A 20869-nucleotide genomic window follows, 5' to 3' on the forward strand; every position below is an offset into this window, starting at 1 on the left:
TTATATATATCATCTAAGTTTTTCGTTATTACAATTTAATATTTGAAAAAAGAAGTAATCAAGTGTTTGAATTTTAACACTAAATCAATTAATTCATTGTTTTTTATTTTGTAAAAATTTTAAGTTTATCATGACTTAATTTGTTTTTTTTTTAGTTATTTTATACACCCCAAAGAAAAATTTATTCACCATAATGTATAGAAATATTCAAAATGTTTCATTCTCAAAAAAAAAAAATCAAAATGTTCCATTCAAAAACTAATGTACTATAATGTTAAGAAATTGTAATATTCGTATATTAAATTTTAAAAAAAACGAAGAAAGTAAAGCTTATAAATGGATGGATCAATATCACATATAAGAATTCTCAAATAAAATATTTGTAAAAAATTACTTGTTATTTAAAATAAGTAATAAATATAAATTACAAGTAAGGACCATTTTACTAATTTTTTTAAGGGAAATTTACAAAAATGCACTAAAAGTTAAAAAAAATCTGAAAAATACGGTACCTTACAAAAATACGGAATTTTTGGATAAAAACACGGAATGGCAAAATTGTAAATACGGAGTGGCAAAATCATAAATAAAAGCTGTAAAATACAATTTCTTGTGATCAACGTTTACAAACTAGTAAATATATGTTACGAACTTGTAAATATCTGTTACGTGTTTGTAAATAATATTTTCAAAATCAGTTATAGAATTGTAGATTTTTTTTTTTTTTTTTTTTTGTAGATAAAACTTACAAACAAATTTGTAACTAAATTTTTTATTTTTGTAACAATAATTTACAAATCTAGTTTTACAACTAAGAAAGATATTTTTGTAACTAATATTTACGAAAATATTTTATAGTTAAGAAATCATAAACAAAATATACATAAAATTATTATACTTTTTCATATTGTTACAATATTGTACCAAAAAATTACATGAAACATCATATTTATGCTATACAACTTAAAAATATAAATTTAAGATATTCATTATTTATAAAACACTTTATTGAATATAGTGGTGAAATACAATATTTTTCTTTAAACAAGTTTTACATTTTTGTAACAACAATTTACAAAACTAATTTCACAATTAAAAAGTTTATTTTTGTAACTCACATTTACATAAATATTTATAAATTAATTTAACATGATTATTACAAAGATTTACAAAACTAATTTTTTAACTTTAAATATATTTTTGTAACAAAACTTGAAACTTGGATTAGATTATGATTTTGGTTTAACATGGAGTGTTGAGACTTGACTAGCTATGATTTAAAAAATATATATAATATTTTTATAAAGAATAATAATATTGTGATTATCTTTAACTATATATTGTAACATATAGTTATTAATGTTAATTTTAATTAACAGTATATTTGTAATTTGTATAAATATTTATTTATTTTTTAAGTAATTGTATAAATATTAATAAATATATTTATTTTAAATAAAATAAATTACTTTATTTTATTTTATTTTATTGAAGGTAGTAACTATAATTATTATTACTTTTATTATTATATTATTTGATATACCTAATTCTTATTAAAAATTGAAATAAAAAAGTAAAACAAAGGGTTAATATATATATATATACACACACGGGTGGTAGGTAGTGAATGCCGTATTTTTGTAATTTGTTAACATTACCGTATAAAACGAATTTTTTTTTAGATTACGGTAGAAGATGTAATTAACCCTTTTTTTAATACTTTCTCTTTAAAAAAAAACATATTTTAGACTTCTTTTTGGTAGTAATAAACATATCATCAAATTATACAATATAATATTTTAAAAAATAACATTTATTATTCTAACCAAAATTCAGGACCCCGTGCGTGAGTATAGGCGGGCTAGGCCCACACTTAGGGCTCTAATCCTAAAGGGCACTCAAATTTTAGAAAAATATAATTTTTTACTTTAAAAAAAGCTCTTATATTTAAAAAAAAATATCATTTTATGTGTAAAAATTGGAAAATTAATTTTTTTTTCTTTATCTGTCTTGGGCTTCACCCATCCCATTTTTTGTTCATGGGTTGTAGGATAAAAAGGTTTGCAAACAACTTTATTTGATCAAGAAAGTCAATAAAAAGTTTTGTATTCCTCCAATTTGATTGGATAATTTTTATTGGTAAGTCAAATTGAAGTTCAATAAATTTAGCATAAACCAGATTTAATATAGAAGATTGCACACATGACAAAACAAGTCATAAAAGAAAGTAATCAAGAAAAAATAAGTTGACCATTGTGATTCCAACAAAGTAATACAAGATTAATCTTAGCAAGCTAAGCATTAGCATCATAAAAGAAACCTTATTTGGTGTAATAGCTTTGAAGCATGTGAGCATGGATAACATCATAGAATTGTTGTTTATAGAGGAGAATGTTTTGGTCATCAAGCTTGTCCAAAATTGCATGAGTAAACGTAATAAGAGAAAACGACATAGACACCATCAAAATACCAAAGGAGTCAACGAAAAAAGATGGTTGATCAAATGACTTCGATACCTTGTTAAGAAACAAAAAATATGATTAAATAGTCTTTTGTGTATTCAATAATTTATCGCAATGAATCTTTACGACATAGACTATTGAAATACATGAATTCTCTTTGTTGACCAGTGTTTTGGTCAACGACACTGTGTCAGTATAAACAACAATAATTAAATGAACTGAAATCACGTAAAATGACACAAATAATTTATAGTGGTTTGACCCTAAGAGTTAATCAAGAAAGTCTTAGACTCAAGATCAAGAAAAATAAGATTCAACTGAGTATCCTAAGCTTGAGAAAGAATACAATTCGACAGTGATTTGCATGTCAAATGCGTATTGAGCTTATGAAAATAATGACAATGAGAGATCCATATTTATAGATTCTCTTAGTGGGCTATGGGCCCTACAAAATATGATCTAGGCCCTACACGTGTAGTGTGTATTTGTTACAACTAATTACAAATTCAAATAATATTGGAAAAATACATTTAAATATCAGTTACATAAATATCTTGATATATTTCGTAATATCTCGTGAAATCCAGATAATCATGGTTAAATGACTTGTCCTTTGAGTAGGCATCTCCTCAAGCAACTTCATAGGATGTTACCAGTTTCCTTCTATTCGAGCAACATACTTGATGAGTTTTCAACTTTGGGCAAATCAGGCTGGAGTTCTTTATGCTGGTAAAACCTATTCGAGCTGCTATCTTATCTCGACCAGCTCTCAGAATTTGATGTCGTTTACTGCCACGTATCATCTTCAAATACCCTGTCACCATATCCAAATTTGGGTTAAACAATCTTAACAATTATTATATCATTTTTTTAACATCTATAATAAAGAAGGGCCACATGTCTAAACAAAATTATAATACTCTTTAACAATTAACATGTATTTAAAGATTTTAGTATTAGAAAAAATGAGAATTTTGGATCCAGGAAGTGAAAGCAAAGACAAGACTTATAGGTACAAATTTGGATCAACCAAAGAAATTGTTATGAAAAAAAAATGAAGAATGCATCTCCCCAACCAAAATTTGAATCAGTTCTTATATGTTAACATATAAAAAACTGTAATGAATTATATATTAATTTCTTTCAAGTCAATTTTTAATTTAATTTCTTATGTATATGCATTCATCAATAATACACCTCGATACATTAAATAATTTGATTTCTTCTTCTTTAAACTAAATGGTGTAGATATTTTAGTGTAGTTATTCTTCAATATGTTTAGAACTAATTACGTTAGGACACCACAATTATATGTTAGAAGGATTTATCAATGTCATTCTAGGGTATTTTGGTCATATTTTAAAAAAAGTTTGACCAAAATCGAGCTCAGGTTATTATTTTGTTTGATTTTGCAAACACACATAGTCCAAATTTTCATTTAGCAAAACAGATGGTTCGATTGTTAACTTTTGCACAACACATGAGACAAAATAATATTTATCATTTTTAAATAGTTTTGGAAAGGAGTTTTATTTCTAAAAATAAAATAATATTTTTTAAAGATTTAAATACAATACTTTTTAAGATATTTATAAAATGTAAAATATGATAATTTTTTAAACAGTAAAGTATTCGTAGCATTATTAAGCAATTTAACAATTTCATTGATAATAAATAAAATACTATCTAATTAGAAATATTTTCTTAATTAGTTTTGTCTTTTCATAGTTCAACGTAAAAGCCATTAAAGAGAATAGTGGTATAAATACTTTATTGATTAATTTTTTTTATAGTCAACATAAAAATAATTAAATAAACACGCTTGAAATACTCGCATAGTCCAAATGATATTTTATTTTTAAACGCTACATCAAGATGTCAGCAACTAATAAAAAAAAATATACATGTTAGCCTCATAATGCATCTCGTTCCAGATTAACATGATTTTTTCCACTAAATAAAATGAGACTATTAGTGGGACCTACATAATTTTCATTTTAATTAACAATCTCCTACCATTCCGAGCATATCTTCTTAATATTCTGTATGCAATAATTAACAAGATATAATAACTAGGCCTACCAAATCATTGACGACTTTACAAATTAATGAATCTAATACAATAAATAATTATGATACTAATATTTAGATTTTAGATACGTCGAAAGTTTGACTTTAATAAAACCTATAACAAATTTAGTATCAGAGCTTAACTCTTGAGTTTTAGTAAAAGAAAGTTCTAAATTTCGGAGTACTTTGTATAAGTGAATCAAATCTAATATATATATATATGAATGCTTTATTGATAAGGAAAAAAATATAAGTCGCTAATTACTAATCCGATAGACTATAATTTTTAAATAATTAATTAAGTATAATATCTACACATTTTCATATTAATTAAAATTTTGAATATAATAATTAAAATAATCTATATATTTTCCATGCAATATTATAATATACGTGAATATATTATTGAGTAATATGCATAATCTATTTTATTTTTAGGAATATTAGTATAATAATTTTTTTTTAAAAATTTGGTGCTAAAAACGAACCTTACTTTCTAGTCCACTCCACATGTTTAATAAAATTATACTTTCAAAATCAACTTTATATTTACTCTAATTGTCATATTAGTTGAAGCTTAGATATGATATTCCCTTTAAAAAAAAACAAAAAATCTTACCTATGATACTTACAACTAAAGTTGATAATTATTTTGACCTAGTACTAAAACTTACATGGCTGAATTTCAAACAATTTAACAATAAAAAAAAACTCTAACAAATATTAAATTATATTCTTATCTAAAATTAATTTTTTAAGGAATATTATTACAATATTTTTTTGAGAGAATATTATTACAAATTTGGAAGTGAAGCCTTAAAAAAAAAATCTCTAAAAACCTAGAAAAGGTCCCACTATATATATATATTATTATTTATATGTAAAAAAAAAAAAAATCTGAAATTCTTACTCGTTGGGTTCCTCTTTGTCTTTTTCGCAAGAGTCCATCCTCCCACTATTGGGAGTCTTTAGCTTTCGTTTCTCTCTCTCATCAGAAACCGCAAACCCTAATTTTTGTTCTCATCATTTTCCCCCAAATCGATTCCCAATCTTGACGATCCATCGCCCAAATTCGTCTTCATTATCGGCTTCATCTGGCCACGATTTTCTTGTTTTTCTTTTTCTTTTGTACATCGCCATGACTGATTGTGTGGAAGCTTCGTTCGATTGAGATAATGGTCGAAGCGTCGAGGTTTCCGTCGTCTCCCAATTATTTTATGGGTTTGAGAAATGCCGGAGCTTCGCAGGGCAGTTCGCCGAGGTCGCGCTAGGGTAGCCCAGAAGCGATCGAACTCGCCTCCTCTGCGAAATTACGTTAAGACTCGAGCCGCTGTTGCTAGAGAAGCCGCCAAGGCCTTGGCGAGGCCAAAGACCGGATTGGCGGCTAGGAAGAAGGTGAAGGAGGAGAATCAGGTTATTGTTATATCGGAAGAGGAGGAGAGCGATTCGGAGCCTTTAGAAGAGGACGAGGAGAAGGTTGTGGTAGAAGAAGAAGAAGAAGAAGAAGAAGAAGAAGAAGAGGAGGAAGAGGAAGAAGAAGAAGAGGAGGAAGAAGAAGACGATAAAGCAGTTATGGGTGATGAAAGTGGTGGTTTGAGTGCCAATAAGGCTGCTGGGAAAGAAGATGAGACTGTGCCATTTCCTGAGAAAGTACGTTGTGTTTTTCCCTTAAAACTTTCATTTTCTTCGTGTTTTTCTTGTTTTTATTCTTGTTTATTCTGGGTGCTTTATTTATTGACAACTGTATTTGTTTTGCTAAAGTTTTGTTTGTCAGCAGTTGTTGGAGAAAATCTCCATGGTTTATGTTACTTCTGATGAAAATACTCTTGACTAACGCTTGTTTTTTGACCTTGTGGGCTCGGTTGGAATGATCTTTTCTCATACGTGCTTGTGCTTAAAAGCATGGTTGATTGTGTTCCCTTTTGGGTGTATGCATTCTGCAGTTTTGTTTGTTTTTTTTTATAAGTTGCTTATATCATCTTAGAGAAGCTGCTATAAAGTGTGCTACAGGCTAAGTAAATAGTTGTTCGGTATTGTTTGAATTTAATACAAGGAGAAAACGATAGATTTTGTTATTATTAAAATTCTCTTATGCTGTATTCTTGATTTTCTATTGAAATTTTTTGTATGTTTTCCCTTTCTAAGGTTCAAGTAGGAGGTTCACCTCTCTACAAGGTAGACAGGAAGTTGGGTAAAGGTGGGTTTGGGCAGGTTTTTGTTGGCCGTCGTGTTTCAGGGGGAAATGATCGCTCAAGCGGTCCGGGAGCAATGGAGGTTAGTTGAGCCCAAATTTCACTTTTTTTTTTTTTTTGAAGAACCTTATAATTTTCATAATCGAGTTTCATGTTTATTTTGAAGTTAACCTTTTGTTTTGTTTTTAATTTTTACCTGATCAGGTTGCTCTAAAATTTGAGCATAGGAACAGCAAAGGCTGTAATTATGGCCCTCCCTACGAGTGGCAAGTCTACAAGTGGGTTTTCTATCTTCTTTTTTCTTTCTCTATGATGACATATAGCTCGCAAATACATATATTTAGTGAATGGTCGTAAATTGATGTTAATTTTTGTTAAACAGCACCCTTGGTGGTAGTCACGGAGTACCTAAAGTGCACTATAAAGGAAGACAGGGCGATTACTATGTTATGGTATGCTGATATATTTTTTTTTGCCTACTGTGCTTTCTTCTTTTTCTTTTCTTCTTTCCGTTATGATTTACTTATGAAACTATGTTTGTGCAATATGTCACTGTAGGTTATGGACATGCTAGGTCCCAGCTTATGGGATGTATGGAACACTTCAGGGCAGGCGTAAGTATTCAAGATTATCAAGCATTTTCTTGTATATTCATATTACACATTAGGCTTTATCCATAGATCTAATATGTGGTTATGAGAAACCAAATATTTTCAAATGAACACAAGTATCATTAATTTGCTAAATCTTTTAAGTGCATTCAAGCCAAAGTGAGGTCGATGTATGGGCTGCCAATGTGCATCATTATAAACTGAAAAGGCGCGTTCTGTGTGATAGGGCTTGTTCAAGGCTGTTTGTGGTGTAAACTGATTGTGTTTGGTAGAAAATCTGGAGTGATTAGTACTATACTTCCAGTTGGGAGGCCTACTTTTAAATGTATAATGTATTATTGACTCAAATCTATTGCACTGGTGCATATATACAGGATGTCTACTGAAATGGTGGCCTGTATTGCCGTAGAGTCCCTATCAATCTTAGAGAAGATGCATTCAAGAGGGTATGTGAATGTACATCTTTCTGTGTGTGTATGTTTGTTTTTTAATTTTGGGGGTGGAAGGGGGCATAGGTCTTCCTATTCATTTCTTTCAAAGGTTTTGTTTTTCCTTTCTTCTAACTAGTAAAATTTGAATTAACCTTTCTGTTTTGGTCAGTTATGTGCATGGGGATGTCAAGCCAGAGAATTTCTTACTTGGTCAGCCATCAACGGCACAGGAGAAGAAGTTATTTCTTGTTGATCTTGGATTAGGCAAGTAAATTCATTTAATATTTATATTTTATTTTTGTTTCATTAATTTTTGTTTTTTTTTTCAATTCTTTTGTTTACTTTTATAATCTTCTGGTTTTTGATGTGATTGCATGATATTTCAGCAACAAAGTGGAAAGACAGCTCTAATGGCCAGCATGTTGAATATGATCAGCGTCCTGACATGTTTAGGTGAATTAAGAATTGCAGTTTTTAGGCTATAGTTTTCCATGTAGCTGTTTCAACTTTGATTAATAATTTTCTTTCTGTTCAATTCCCAGAGGAACTGTCCGATATGCTAGTGTTCATGCTCACTTGGGAAGAACTGCTAGTAGAAGAGATGATCTGGAATCATTAGCATATACACTAATTTTTCTTCTACGAGGGAGGTTACCATGGCAGGGCTATCAGGTACACTATATATTGATGTTATATATTTGTTCTGTTTCTTTTTCTGTTTTTGCTATGCATGTATTTATCGTCTTTCTTTATGGCCTTTTCACTTCGCAGGGTGATAACAAATCATTTTTAGTTTGCAAGAAAAAGATGGCAACTTCTCCTGAAATGTTGTGCTGCTTCTGCCCTCCACCTCTGAAGCAGTTTCTGGAGATTGTGGTTAACATGAAATTTGATGAAGAGCCCAACTATTCAAAATTAATATCTTTATTTGAAGGTTTGATAGGATCAAATCCTGCTGGTAGGCCACTTAAAATTGATGGTGCTCAAAAGGTAAAATAGTGTATACACGTCGATGAAATTTTGCTCATTTTAACACATGCTTATTAAGTATACCATATTTATGCTCTTATTTCAATGTAATTATTGTTAGATTATTAGCCAAGTTGGACAAAAACGGGGTAGATTGAATATTGAGGAAGATGATGATGGGCAACCAAGGAAGAAGGTTCGTCTAGGAGTTCCAGCGACACAATGGATTTCAGTTTACAATGCTCGCCAGCCAATGAAACAGAGGTGCATTTTTTGAATGTTATGTTATTTTTTTTTACCCTTGAAGTAGTATCATTTGTCATTTCTGTTGATATTACTAGCAGTATTCTGCCCATATTTCTTTCTGTTAATTTTTAAATGCTTGGATTGGAACCATATACAACTTTCTTTTTGTTAGCAAACTGGTATGTTCACTTTTATAGGGTTTAATTAAATTCATCTAGGTTTCTGAAATTTCACAATATATATTTTTGCTTTTTGCAATTTGTTTTCTAGAAACTAAAGGAATATTTATGATAAGTCAGCTATATTATGTTTTTCAAGGGAGCCTTCCACTTTTACCTTGATGTTGTCTCGTATTTTTTTTTTGGAGGTTCCTGCCTCTGCAAAACACCCACATCTTATTATTTGATGAGATTGTTGTAACATTTAGGATGTGGACTTTACTACTGCACCACCTTTTTGCAAAGCACTAGCTCTCCTCATATCCTTAATTATGGATGATATTAATTTTAAATTAACTACTGTATATGTTAATGTACTTTGTTTCACTACAAGGATGTACATCCACGTGTCCGCATGCACACACCCCACAAAAAAAGAGATGGAAAAAAGAAAAATGAGTCGGTGGAGTAATGTCTGCTGTGGGTTGTATCGCATTGTGTATGCAAGTTATATTTTCTATTTGTGTTTTGCCTGATAACTTGTTTATCATTGTGTAATTAGGTACCATTACAATGTGGCTGATGCAAGATTGGCTCAACATGTGGAGAAAGGTGTTGCAGATGGCCTACTTATAAGTTGTGTGTCATCTTGTTCCAATCTCTGGGCTCTTATTATGGATGCTGGGACTGGCTTTACAAGCCAAGTTTATGAACTATCACCCTTCTTTTTACATAAGGTATATTTTTGTTTGTGTACTTACTTTTGATAGCCATGTTTGGATTGGATACTTTCCAGGAACAATCAAATTGACTTTCTGTTCAAATATACAGGAATGGATTATGGAACAATGGGAGAAGAACTATTACATTAGTTCTATTGCAGGTTCCAACAATGGAAGCTCGCTTGTTGTGATGTCAAAAGGTAGTTTTTTTCTTTCTTCTTTAGTTATTTTAGCCTTTTACTACTCTTGTCATTGCCAGTTAATATTTTCATTGAGGTTTTGCTCTTTTAAAGAGCTGTAAGATTATTTTGTGAGACTAAATCTGTTGACCAGTTATGTTGTTCATTGCATTATACATTTTTATTAATCTGTTAGAACTGTTCTTATCTGAGATTTGTTGGCGGAAGTGTCCTGCAATGTATGAAGTTCAGGTTGGCATAGCAGGACCTTTTTCTTCCTAGCTGAAAAGGCTTGTTGTTGAATCCCAGTTTTACAAGGGATATAATTGAGCTTGTTACACCTCTTATCTATTCACTCTATCCCCAAATTTTTTAAGAAGACATGCAGACACATTACAAGTATTTTAATACGTTTGTAAGATGTGGCTGTACTTAACTCTGCACTTCTATGTTACAGGAACTCTATATTCTCAACAGTCTTACAAAGTAAGTGATTCTTTTCCCTTCAAGTGGATCAATAAGAAATGGAGGGAAGGCTTTCACGTGACCTCTATGGCAACTGCTGGGAGCCGATGGGGTGTTGTTATGTCTCGCAATGCTGGCTTCAGTGATCAGGTGAAGCTAGCTCTACCCATCCTTATCTTAGTTCTTGCAATTCCTCCTAATATGTTTAGTTTATTTAATGTTTGTTTCTTCCACTTTCTTATATTGGGTCCCAATTTGGACCACATTTTTCATATAGGTTGTAGAGCTTGATTTTCTCTACCCAAGTGAGGGAATTCACAGACGTTGGGATAATGGTTACCGCATAACATCGATTGCTGCAACTTGGGACCAATCTGCCCTTATTCTTAGCATTCCCAGGCGTAAACCCGGGGATGAAACTCAGGAAACTTTGCGTACTTCTCAATTTCCGAGCACACATGTTAAGGTACCGTACAAAAAAACCTTATTTACTTGTAGAGATGAACGAGTGCTGTGGACGATCTTCTGAACCGGATTTTGGTTTTGTTTGCAGGAAAAGTGGGCGAAGAATCTATATCTGGCATCTCTATGCTACGGGCGAACCGTATCTTAGACTCTCCATTGCCGCCGGTTTCTATGAATTTTTGCGTAACTCCCTCCCCTCCCATCCCATCCCATCCCAGCCCCTTAGTTGGGTTCCTCATTGTATCTGTAAAAGGGGTTGTTGTAGCCTGTAAAAATTTAGCTGCAGCAGCAGAAAAAAATTGTTTGTTGGGGTGTCTCTCTAGCTGCAGCCACACAGATATGTTTATGTTAAATGATTTGTATGGTCTTAAATCTAATTAGTTCTGAATTACTTCCTACATGCAATGCAAGTTCAGAAATATGTTATAAGTATTCTATGTGACTTCTTTATTGAATCATTGCTAAATAACTAAAAAAGAGAAGAATGATAAAAATAATTTGGTAATTTAATATTAGTGTTCAAATATATATATATATATGTATTTTTAAATATTGTTTTGCAAAAGGATATATAAATGTATATATACATGACGCATGATTTGTTTTTTGGTTAACTCCATTTTTGGATAACCTCGTCAGATTCTCAAAGAAAAATATTGACAAGTTTTATGAGAATGGACTCAAGTGTTTAAAATATACTTAACATGGATGATTACTAGATGGAATAATAAATAACAAAGGGATTTAAAGCTGTTCGACCATTAATGAGATCTGCGTTCACTTAATCACTTTTATTGATGAATGAGTTTGCAAGCTTTGATTACATATTAGCTATCTTGGGTATGGAGAGAGTATTTGACATTAAGGGATGCCTACGCTATTGGGCTCAACCGAGAGATGATAAGTACGAAGGTGTGACTTGATTAGCAGTCGCTAGTCTCGATTAAGTTGTGGCTATGCCTTCTGTGACTACTCTCTGATACTGGAACTAGCAATTCGCTTACTTTCAAGAACTAGTGACCATAACCCTTAATGAAGCTAGTGACTAGAGCCCTGGCAAAGGCTCCAGTGACCATGACAGGAGCCCGAGAAGACTTCAACGACCTTGTCAGGAGCCTAGGAGGGCTCCAACGACAACCATAGCTGAGCCTCATGGGGGGGGGGGGGGGTCATCAGGCTTATGACTATACAGCTTGTGACTGGAGCTTTGCACCGTACTTTGGCGACCTTGCATGAGCTTAAATAGGTACCCATCAACCATACAAAATGACAGGCGACTAGAGAATGGTGTTCAAGTTTCTCTGAGCCTGTTTTATCTTTTGGACGTCGCTATTTCTGTCAATCTTGGCGAGACTAACATAACCAAGTTAGGCGATCTTGGCAATCTTGGGCTTTAGCCAAAATGATCAAGTGATTTTCTTACATTCATTACAAAAGTCGCGTCATCATAATATAATATTATTATCAAACACAAAACAGTAGTAGGCTTATTATTGGAGACCAAATTGGCTTGCTAGCTTCCACTTGGCTTTCAGCGCCTCTTCCAAGCACTCCTTCACGGATTCCTCTTTTGAGGAAGACTCGCGGAATCTTTTGCAATCAGCTTTCTTCTTCTGTAGAACAATTATCCTCTCATCTAGAATTGTTGGAATGTCTTCGTCAACCTTAGCTGTTGATAGTAGAATTCTCCTGTGATCTTCTCTAGAGATGCCATTAGAAAATCCACTTTGAAGCCAGCCCATTCTATTATTGTTATGTAGTGATACCATTGTTGAAGAAGATGTTTAGTGATGTCTATCACCAAAGTGGTATGCATCTCTTTCATCACTTTACATACAAATAAAAACCCGATGCTCTTCAATTCTTGGGAATAATAGTTTCTACTAATATCTCCATATTTGTGAAGCAAAGTTTTCATAACAAATGCCAAATGTAAAGATATGGAATAACCTTCAATGTCAACAACTTTCAATGCTAGATCGCTAGATTTTTTTTTCAACTTCTTTTCGTGAAAGGAAGAATGAAACTCTCTAAAAATAAACGACACAAACTCATCTTTTGCAAAAGTAGAAAATTTTATAACCTCGCCAATTTGATCATCGTCTTCAAGTTTAAGTTGAGTAGTGTTTTCACTAATCACTTCCTCATCTTCATCCTAGTAAATATGATATTTAAGCTAGTCTAGCTCGCTTTCAGGTAATTTAAGTATTAAATCTCTTAATGTCATCAAAAGAGATAATGTGCCAATGTCTTTAGGATAATTTCAAAGATCTTCTCCCAATGTCTTTAGCTTCACATCTCTAAGGTCTCCTTTCAATACATTTATAACACAACGTTCAACCAAATAAAAATTATATATTAACATCCAAGATTAACAATAATTCAATAAATAACAATTATTATTAAAAATAAGAACAAATTTTAATCAACTAAAATAATCAATTCTTGACGTATGCGTCTGAATGGTTTAAAAAATTTGATTGAATACAATGTGTAACTAGAACAATTATTTACTTATAAAGTACTATCAATTATTTTTTCCAGATTTATTTTTTCGTCTTTTTGTCCGTCCATTATTACTTAATTACAAATAAAAACTAGAAGAACAAAATTATTTCAAACACTATTATATATATCTTTTCTGTGTGTTTTTTATTGTGTCCCAAACGCATTCACAACTTATAAGAATTCGGCTACCAGGTGAAGTTTAGTAATCATATTGGCTATAATTGTCACCATTACTCGTAGTGAAAATTACATGTTATATGGGAATTTTAATAGATTGTGCAAAAATATGGTTTTTTTTTCAAGAAAAGTTCATCTATGGCCTTTTTTTTTTAATTTCACTTTTATGGGTTTAGTTTCCCATATTTTTGTATAAAAGTTTGTTTATGCCATATTTTTACTCTTAATCAAGTTTTATTAATTTGGAAATGTATGTTTGTAATTTGAATATTTTTTTTAGCTTATTTTATTTTTTTATATTAATTTTATATAACTATTTTTATATTAAATTTTTCCATGGTTTTTTTGTAATTTTTTTTTGTCATATGAATTGTGTTTATTATTTATTCTTTGGTTAACTCCATTTTTGGATAACCTCGTCAGTTTCTCAAAGAAAAATATTGACAAGTTTTATGAGAGTGGACTCAAGTGTTTAAAATATACTTAACATGGATCATTTCTAGATGAACGAGTGCTGTGGACGATCTTCTGAACCGGATTTTGGTTTTGTTTGCAGGATAAGTGGGCGAAGAATCTATATCTGGCATCTCTATGCTACGGGCGAACCGTATCTTAGACTCTCCATTGCCGCCGGTTTCTATGAATTTTTGCGTAACTCCCTCCCCTCCCATCCCATCCCCTTAGTTGGGCTCGACACGGTACGACATGGGCCGTGCCTATGGGTCTGCCTGGCTCGACCCAAATTATTTAGAGGCACAAAAATATGAGGAATTATTTGGAGGCTCTATTTGTAACTATATAGTTGAAGCAAGGAATTTCTTTTTGTGTTTTTCTTTTCCTATTAGATTTCTCTTTTTCTCTGTCCTTATTGAAAGATTTATTAATATGCAAGCAAGGAATTTTCTAAATAATTTTTTTTTTAAAATTGTTGTTGTTGTCAGAGTTCCCTTTTTCTTTTATATATTCTTCACTTTTAAACTATTGCAAGCAAATACATTTATTTTTGTTTGATTTATCTTGTGATATATTTCACTTTTCTTTGTCCTTGTGCAAAGAATCATTAACCTCTGTGTCAAATGCGAAAAAAAAAAGTATGATTTAAAGTTTGTTTAAAACTAATAAAATAGATATATCACTAATATATTTTAGTAATATTATTTCTGCAATTCACAAATAATCATCATACATGATAAATAATTACAAAAAAGAATAATTTATTGCAGCGAGGAAAGAGTTTATTAATTTACTTTATTTGTTTTTTTGGATATTTGCGGTATAAGTACCTAATATTTAAGGAAAATATTCAGTATGGACCCAATATTTTTTTTAGTGGGTAAAGTCCCAAAGTCCATAAAATAGTAATTTCGTTAAGTTCCATCAGTGTATTTCTGAGTATACGTGTAAGGGTCAGATTAATCCATTTTTATTTGTTTTTAAAATCATTTTAAAAAACCATTTAATAATTTGCTTTTTAAAAATAATTTCATAAAATAATTTTATTTATTTTTAAAATCCTAAAAACTAATTTAATAATCAAAATAACAACAAAAAAACTTAATTAAAATAAAATAATTTTTTTTACTTTTGAAATGTTTTGAAACTAAAAAAATAAATTAAAACTAAATTTAAAATCCAAACCCTAAACTAAATCATTCCGTCTTTTTCTTCTTCTTCACCATTGTCTTCTTCCATTTCTTTCTGCATGTGGTTGTTGTCCTGTCGAAGCTTGGAGGTCGGCGTGGGGCTTGGGCGATGGCCGGAGACAACATAACCTGGGCAACCAAGCAGCTTCGATGGGATCTCATCTTCTTCTTCACTTGACAGATCGATGGCGAGACTCGAAGTTGGTGCCTAAGTTCTGCAACACCGACAAGGGTGCGGCTACAAGTAGGGCTCAAGGATCTTTATATTATTTTAAATAATATAATGTTAGATTAAATAAGGTGGCATAATGTGATTTGTCACACCTTGTAATATATTATTGAGAGTCACAAAATTGGACTCATGTATGTGCCCAAATGTGACATATTTTGGAGTTACAAAAATAGTTACCGATTTGTAGTATTAGTTTGTATTAGTTTTCCTGTCACTGATATTGTGTTTGAATTTACATTGATGTGTCAAAAACAGAGAGATGCTTATTTTTGTAATGATGTTTCTGTTTTATTCATCATTGCAAACATAAGTTGTTCCAGCGATCAAAAGCTTATAAGTAATATTCTGATACAGGAACAAAGCATATAGAGCTTGGATTTGCACTTTTTTGTTAGAGAGAAGATTGATTGATCAAACAGCTGACATTTTGACCAACTCTGCTATAGATATATGGTTCACACAAGTAACCTACCCTAATAAAAATTATAATAAAAAAATATTTGAAAAATAATAATAGATTATACTTATAAAATAAATTGATATATATATTTATATATATAAAATTAATAAGAATATATTAGAGATTGTGAAATTTAATATGCTATATTATCTATACTAATACAATAAATTAAAATATAATATAATATAATATAATATAATTTACAAATTGGATATAAAAGTACAACACTTTAATTTGAAAACTTTAGGTATTTTAGCTTTTACTCAACACAATATAAATACAAGATTCTTTCCTAATAGTAGTAGAAAAAACACATACAAAGGATGTGTTACAATTACAATTTATTTTTTGAAAGAAAACTTCAATGCACTTCTATTTATATAAATTGTATTTGCATCTTTCTGATATTTTTTATATTATAATTCGTATAATATATGATTTTTTAAATATTACATTAAATTAAAAAATTAATATATTTCAATTAAATAAATATTCAAAATATATAGAATTGTAAACCTAATATTTTGAGTTAAGTATATTTTAATTATTTTCTCTAGATATTTTTAATCTAAAAACAAATTATACATATATACATAATCAATAATATAAACAATAAAATAAAAAATTTAATTTAAATAAATTTAATCTATTCATACTCTAAATTATTTTTTTATTAATTTCTCATACTTTCTCTCTCTCCTTGTCTCCTTCAAGCTCTACTTCCATTTTTTTTTATTTGAATGTCTTTTTTTAGTTATTTTATATTAATTGAAACTAGCAACACAACAAAAAATTAGTTATGATTAATTTATTTAAATTATATTTTTTTTTCTTTTTTTTAATATATATACTCTAATATATATATTTTCTCTCTACCATAGATTTTTGCATAACAAATCTTTCAATATCTTTAGTTATATAAATATTTGAAATAAATATTAATGTAAATATTAAGATATATAATAATATTATTAATAGTTAGATAAATATTTGAAATCAATAAAAAATAAAATATTTAAATGTTGTAAGGAAAATATATTTTAGCTTATTTTATAAATTTGGATTAATTAAAAATAAAATATTATTATATTTGACATTATGCATAGATAAATATTGCAAGTATTAAAAGATATATAAATATTATTGTAAGAAATAGAGATATTATTGAAAGTGATTGAAAATATTTAAAATTAATAAAATCATAAAATTAATAATATTTAAATAATATAGAGAAAAAAATAGAGAATCTGATGTATGGTGTAATGTAAAACTTAGAGGTAAAATAGAAAAATGTGTGTTTTGAAGAGGGATTTTAAAGGATAGAGTAGAGCATCCATTGGGAGTGCTCTTATTAAGTCACATTCCCTTCAACTCAAAATATTTTATTATTTATTATCATTTTTTATTATTGTACTTGTTTTTTTTACTATACATAAAAAAATCAAATTAATTTTTTTGCTCTATTTTTTTTTTACATTTTTTTTTAATATATCATGACTATTTTTTTCCTTGTTTGGGTTAAGTAACTAATAACAATCACATTTTCATATATGATTTTTTTTTCAAATTTGGATATTCCCATCAGGGTAACCAAATACCCATTCACATTTTCATATCAGTTATTTTTTTTATTTCAAATTTGAATGTTTACATTAGGGTATAACTGGTTACCCATTCATGTTTTTTATATCTATTTTTCTTTCTTTTCAAATTTGGATATTCCTATCATGGTTATTGGTTACCTATTCAAGTTTTCATAGCTATTTTTTTTTCTTCTTCCAAATTTTGATGTTCCCACTAGGGTAACTGGTTATCCATTCACATTTTCATCAAATTTTTTCTCTATTCATATTTGAATGTTCTCATAACTGGTTACACATTCACAAATTCATATCTATTTTTTTTCTTTTTTAATTTGGATGTTCCTATCAGGGTTACTAGTTACCCTTTCAAGTTTTCATATATATATTCTACATTTGGATGTTCCCACTAGGATAACTGGTTACCCATTCACTTTTTCATATAATTTTTCTTCTTCTAGATTTGAATGTTTCCATCAGGGTAACTAGTTACCTATTCACATTTTCATATTTTTATTGTTTTTCTTTCCAAATTTGGATGTTCCAAATAAGAGTTAAAGTAAAAAGAAAATGCTGAAAAAATTTATTTGAATTTTTTTTACATATAATGGAAAAAACTATAAAAAAAAACAATTACAATAATAACAATAAATAATAAAACAATAAAATAATTATGTAATGTTAAAATATATGTGTGAAAAAAAGTAAATGGAAGGAGAAAATAATAAGTACAAAAAAGAAGAAAAAAAGCAAAGGAAAGAAAACTAAAAAAATATGAAAAAAAAATTAAACAAAAAAAATGATGAAGGAAAAAAATGAATGAATAAAAATGAAAAGACGAAGAAAAATAATGGGAAAATGGAAAGAAAAAAAAAGACGAAGGAAAAAATTAGTAGAAAAAAAAGAAAAGAAAAAAGCTCATATGTGTTAAAAAATAAAAAAAATGAAAAATAAAAGGAGGAAATAATAAATACAAAAATGAAGAAAAAAATATAAGGAAAAAAGAAAGAGAACTAAAAAAATATGAAAAAAATTAAGACAATACAAATGCAAGGAAAAAATAGATAAATGAAGAAGAAGAATAATAATAATGAAAAAATAGAAAGAAACACAAAGGATGAAGGAAAAAATTAGTAGAAAAAATGTAAAAAAAAAAATAATAGAAGAACAAATAAGTAAGGGAAAAAAGAAAGAAAAAAACTGAAAAAATATATTATATGGTCTTATGCAAGAAAAACTGTAAGAATTTAGCTGCAGCAGCAAAAGAAAATTGTTTGTTGGGGTGTCTCTCTAGCTGCAGCCACACAGATATGTTTATGTTAAATGATTTGTATGGTCTTAAATCTAATTAGTTCTGAATTACTTCCTACATTACATGCAATGCAAGTTCAGAAATATGTTATAAGTATTCTACGTGACTTCTTTATTGAATCATTGCCAAATAACTAAAGAGGAGAAGAATGATAAAAATAATTTGGTAATATTTTAATATTAGTTGTTCAAATATATATATATTTATGTATTTTTAAATATTGTTTTGCAAAAGGATAAATAAATGTATATATACATGACGCATGATTTATTTTTTGGTTAACTCCATTTTTGGATAACCTCGTCAGATTCTCAAAGAAAAATATTGACAAGTTTTATGAGAATGGACTCAAGTGTTTAAAATATACTCAACATGGATGATTACTAGATGGAATAATAAATAACAAAGGGATTTAAAGTTGTTCGACCATTAATGAGATCTGCGTTCACTTAATCACTTTTATTGATGAATGAGTTTGCAAGCTTTGATTACATATTAGCTATCTTGGGTATGGAGAGAGTATTTGACATTAAGGGATGCCTACGCTATTGGGCTCAACCGAGAGATGATAAGTACGAAGGTGTGACTTGATTAGCAGTCGCTAGTCTCGATTAAGTTGTGGCTATGCCTTCTGTGACTACTCACTGATACTGGAACTAGCAATTCGCTTACTTTCAAGAACTAGTGACCATAACCCTTAATGAAGCTAGTGACTAGAGCCCTGGCAAAGGCTCCAGTGACCATAACAGGAGCCCGGGAAGACTTCAACGACCTTGTCAGGAGCCAAGGAGGGCTCCAACGACAACCATAGCTGAGCCTCATGGGGGGGGGGGGGGGGGGGGGCGGGGTCATCAGGCTTATGACTATACAGCTTGTGACTGGAGCTTTGCACCGTACTTTGGCGACCTTGCATGAGCTTAAATAGGTACCCATCAACCATACAAAATGACAGGCGACTAGAGAATGGTGTTCAAGTTTCTCTGAGCCTGTTTTATCTTTTGGACGTCGCTATTTCTGTCAATCTTGGCGAGACTAACATAACCAAGTTAGGCGATCTTGGCAATCTTGGGCTTTAGCCAAAATGATCAAGTGATTTTCTTACATTCATTACAAAAGTCGCGTCATCATAATATAATATTATTATCAAACACAAAACAGTAGTAGGCTTATTATTGGAGACCAAATTGGCTTGCTAGCTTCCACTTGGCTTTCAGCGCCTCTTCCAAGCACTCCTTCACGGATTCCTCTTTTGAGGAAGACTCGCGGAATCTTTTGCAATCAGCTTTCTTCTTCTGTAGAACAATTATCCTCTCATCTAGAATTGTTGGAATGTCTTCGTCAACCTTAGCTGTTGATAGTAGAATTCTCCTGTGATCTTCTCTAGAGATGCCATTAGAAAATCCACTTTGAAGCCAGCCCATTCTATTATTGTTATGTAGTGATACCATTGTTGAAGAAGATGTTTAGTGATGTCTATCACCAAAGTGGTATGCATCTCTTTCATCACTTTACATACAAATAAAAACCCGATGCTCTTCAATTCTTGGGAATAATAGTTTCTACTAATATCTCCATATTTGTGAAGCAAAGTTTTCATAACAAATGCCAAATGTAAAGATATGGAATAACCTTCAATGTCAACAACTTTCAATGCTAGATCGCTAGATTTTTTTTTCAACTTCTTTTCGTGAAAGGAAGAATGAAACTCTCTAAAAATAAACGACACAAACTCATCTTTTGCAAAAGTAGAAAATTTTATAACCTCGCCAATTTGATCATCGTCTTCAAGTTTAAGTTGAGTAGTGTTTTCACTAATCACTTCCTCATCTTCATCCTAGTAAATATGATATTTAAGCTAGTCTAGCTCGCTTTCAAGTAATTTAAGTATTAAATCTCTTAATGTCATCAAAAGAGATAATGTGCCAATGTCTTTAGGATAATTTCAAAGATCTTCTCCCAATGTCTTTAGCTTCACATCTCTAAGGTC

The 20869-nt window shown here is 30.0% G+C and overlaps 1 protein-coding gene across 1 annotated transcript; it reads left to right on the forward strand.

Annotated features, from left to right (window-relative positions):
• The first annotated feature begins 5445 nt into the window (after positions 1 to 5445).
• Positions 5446 to 11402, forward strand: LOC133781703 (casein kinase 1-like protein HD16). The gene is made up of 16 exons (XM_062220771.1): positions 5446 to 6182; positions 6678 to 6806; positions 6929 to 7002; positions 7107 to 7176; positions 7283 to 7338; positions 7710 to 7781; positions 7936 to 8030; positions 8153 to 8219; positions 8309 to 8438; positions 8538 to 8756; positions 8857 to 8999; positions 9702 to 9876; positions 9971 to 10061; positions 10498 to 10655; positions 10783 to 10971; positions 11059 to 11402. Exons 1-16 carry the CDS (start codon positions 5763 to 5765, stop codon positions 11116 to 11118), a joined length of 2148 nt encoding a protein of 715 aa, XP_062076755.1. The 5' UTR covers positions 5446 to 5762; the 3' UTR covers positions 11119 to 11402.
• The last annotated feature ends 9467 nt before the right edge of the window (positions 11403 to 20869 follow it).

The sequence above is a fragment of the Humulus lupulus genome, chromosome 6 (assembly GCF_963169125.1).
Source record: "Humulus lupulus chromosome 6, drHumLupu1.1, whole genome shotgun sequence".
Classification (NCBI taxonomy): Eukaryota; Viridiplantae; Streptophyta; class Magnoliopsida; order Rosales; family Cannabaceae; genus Humulus; species Humulus lupulus.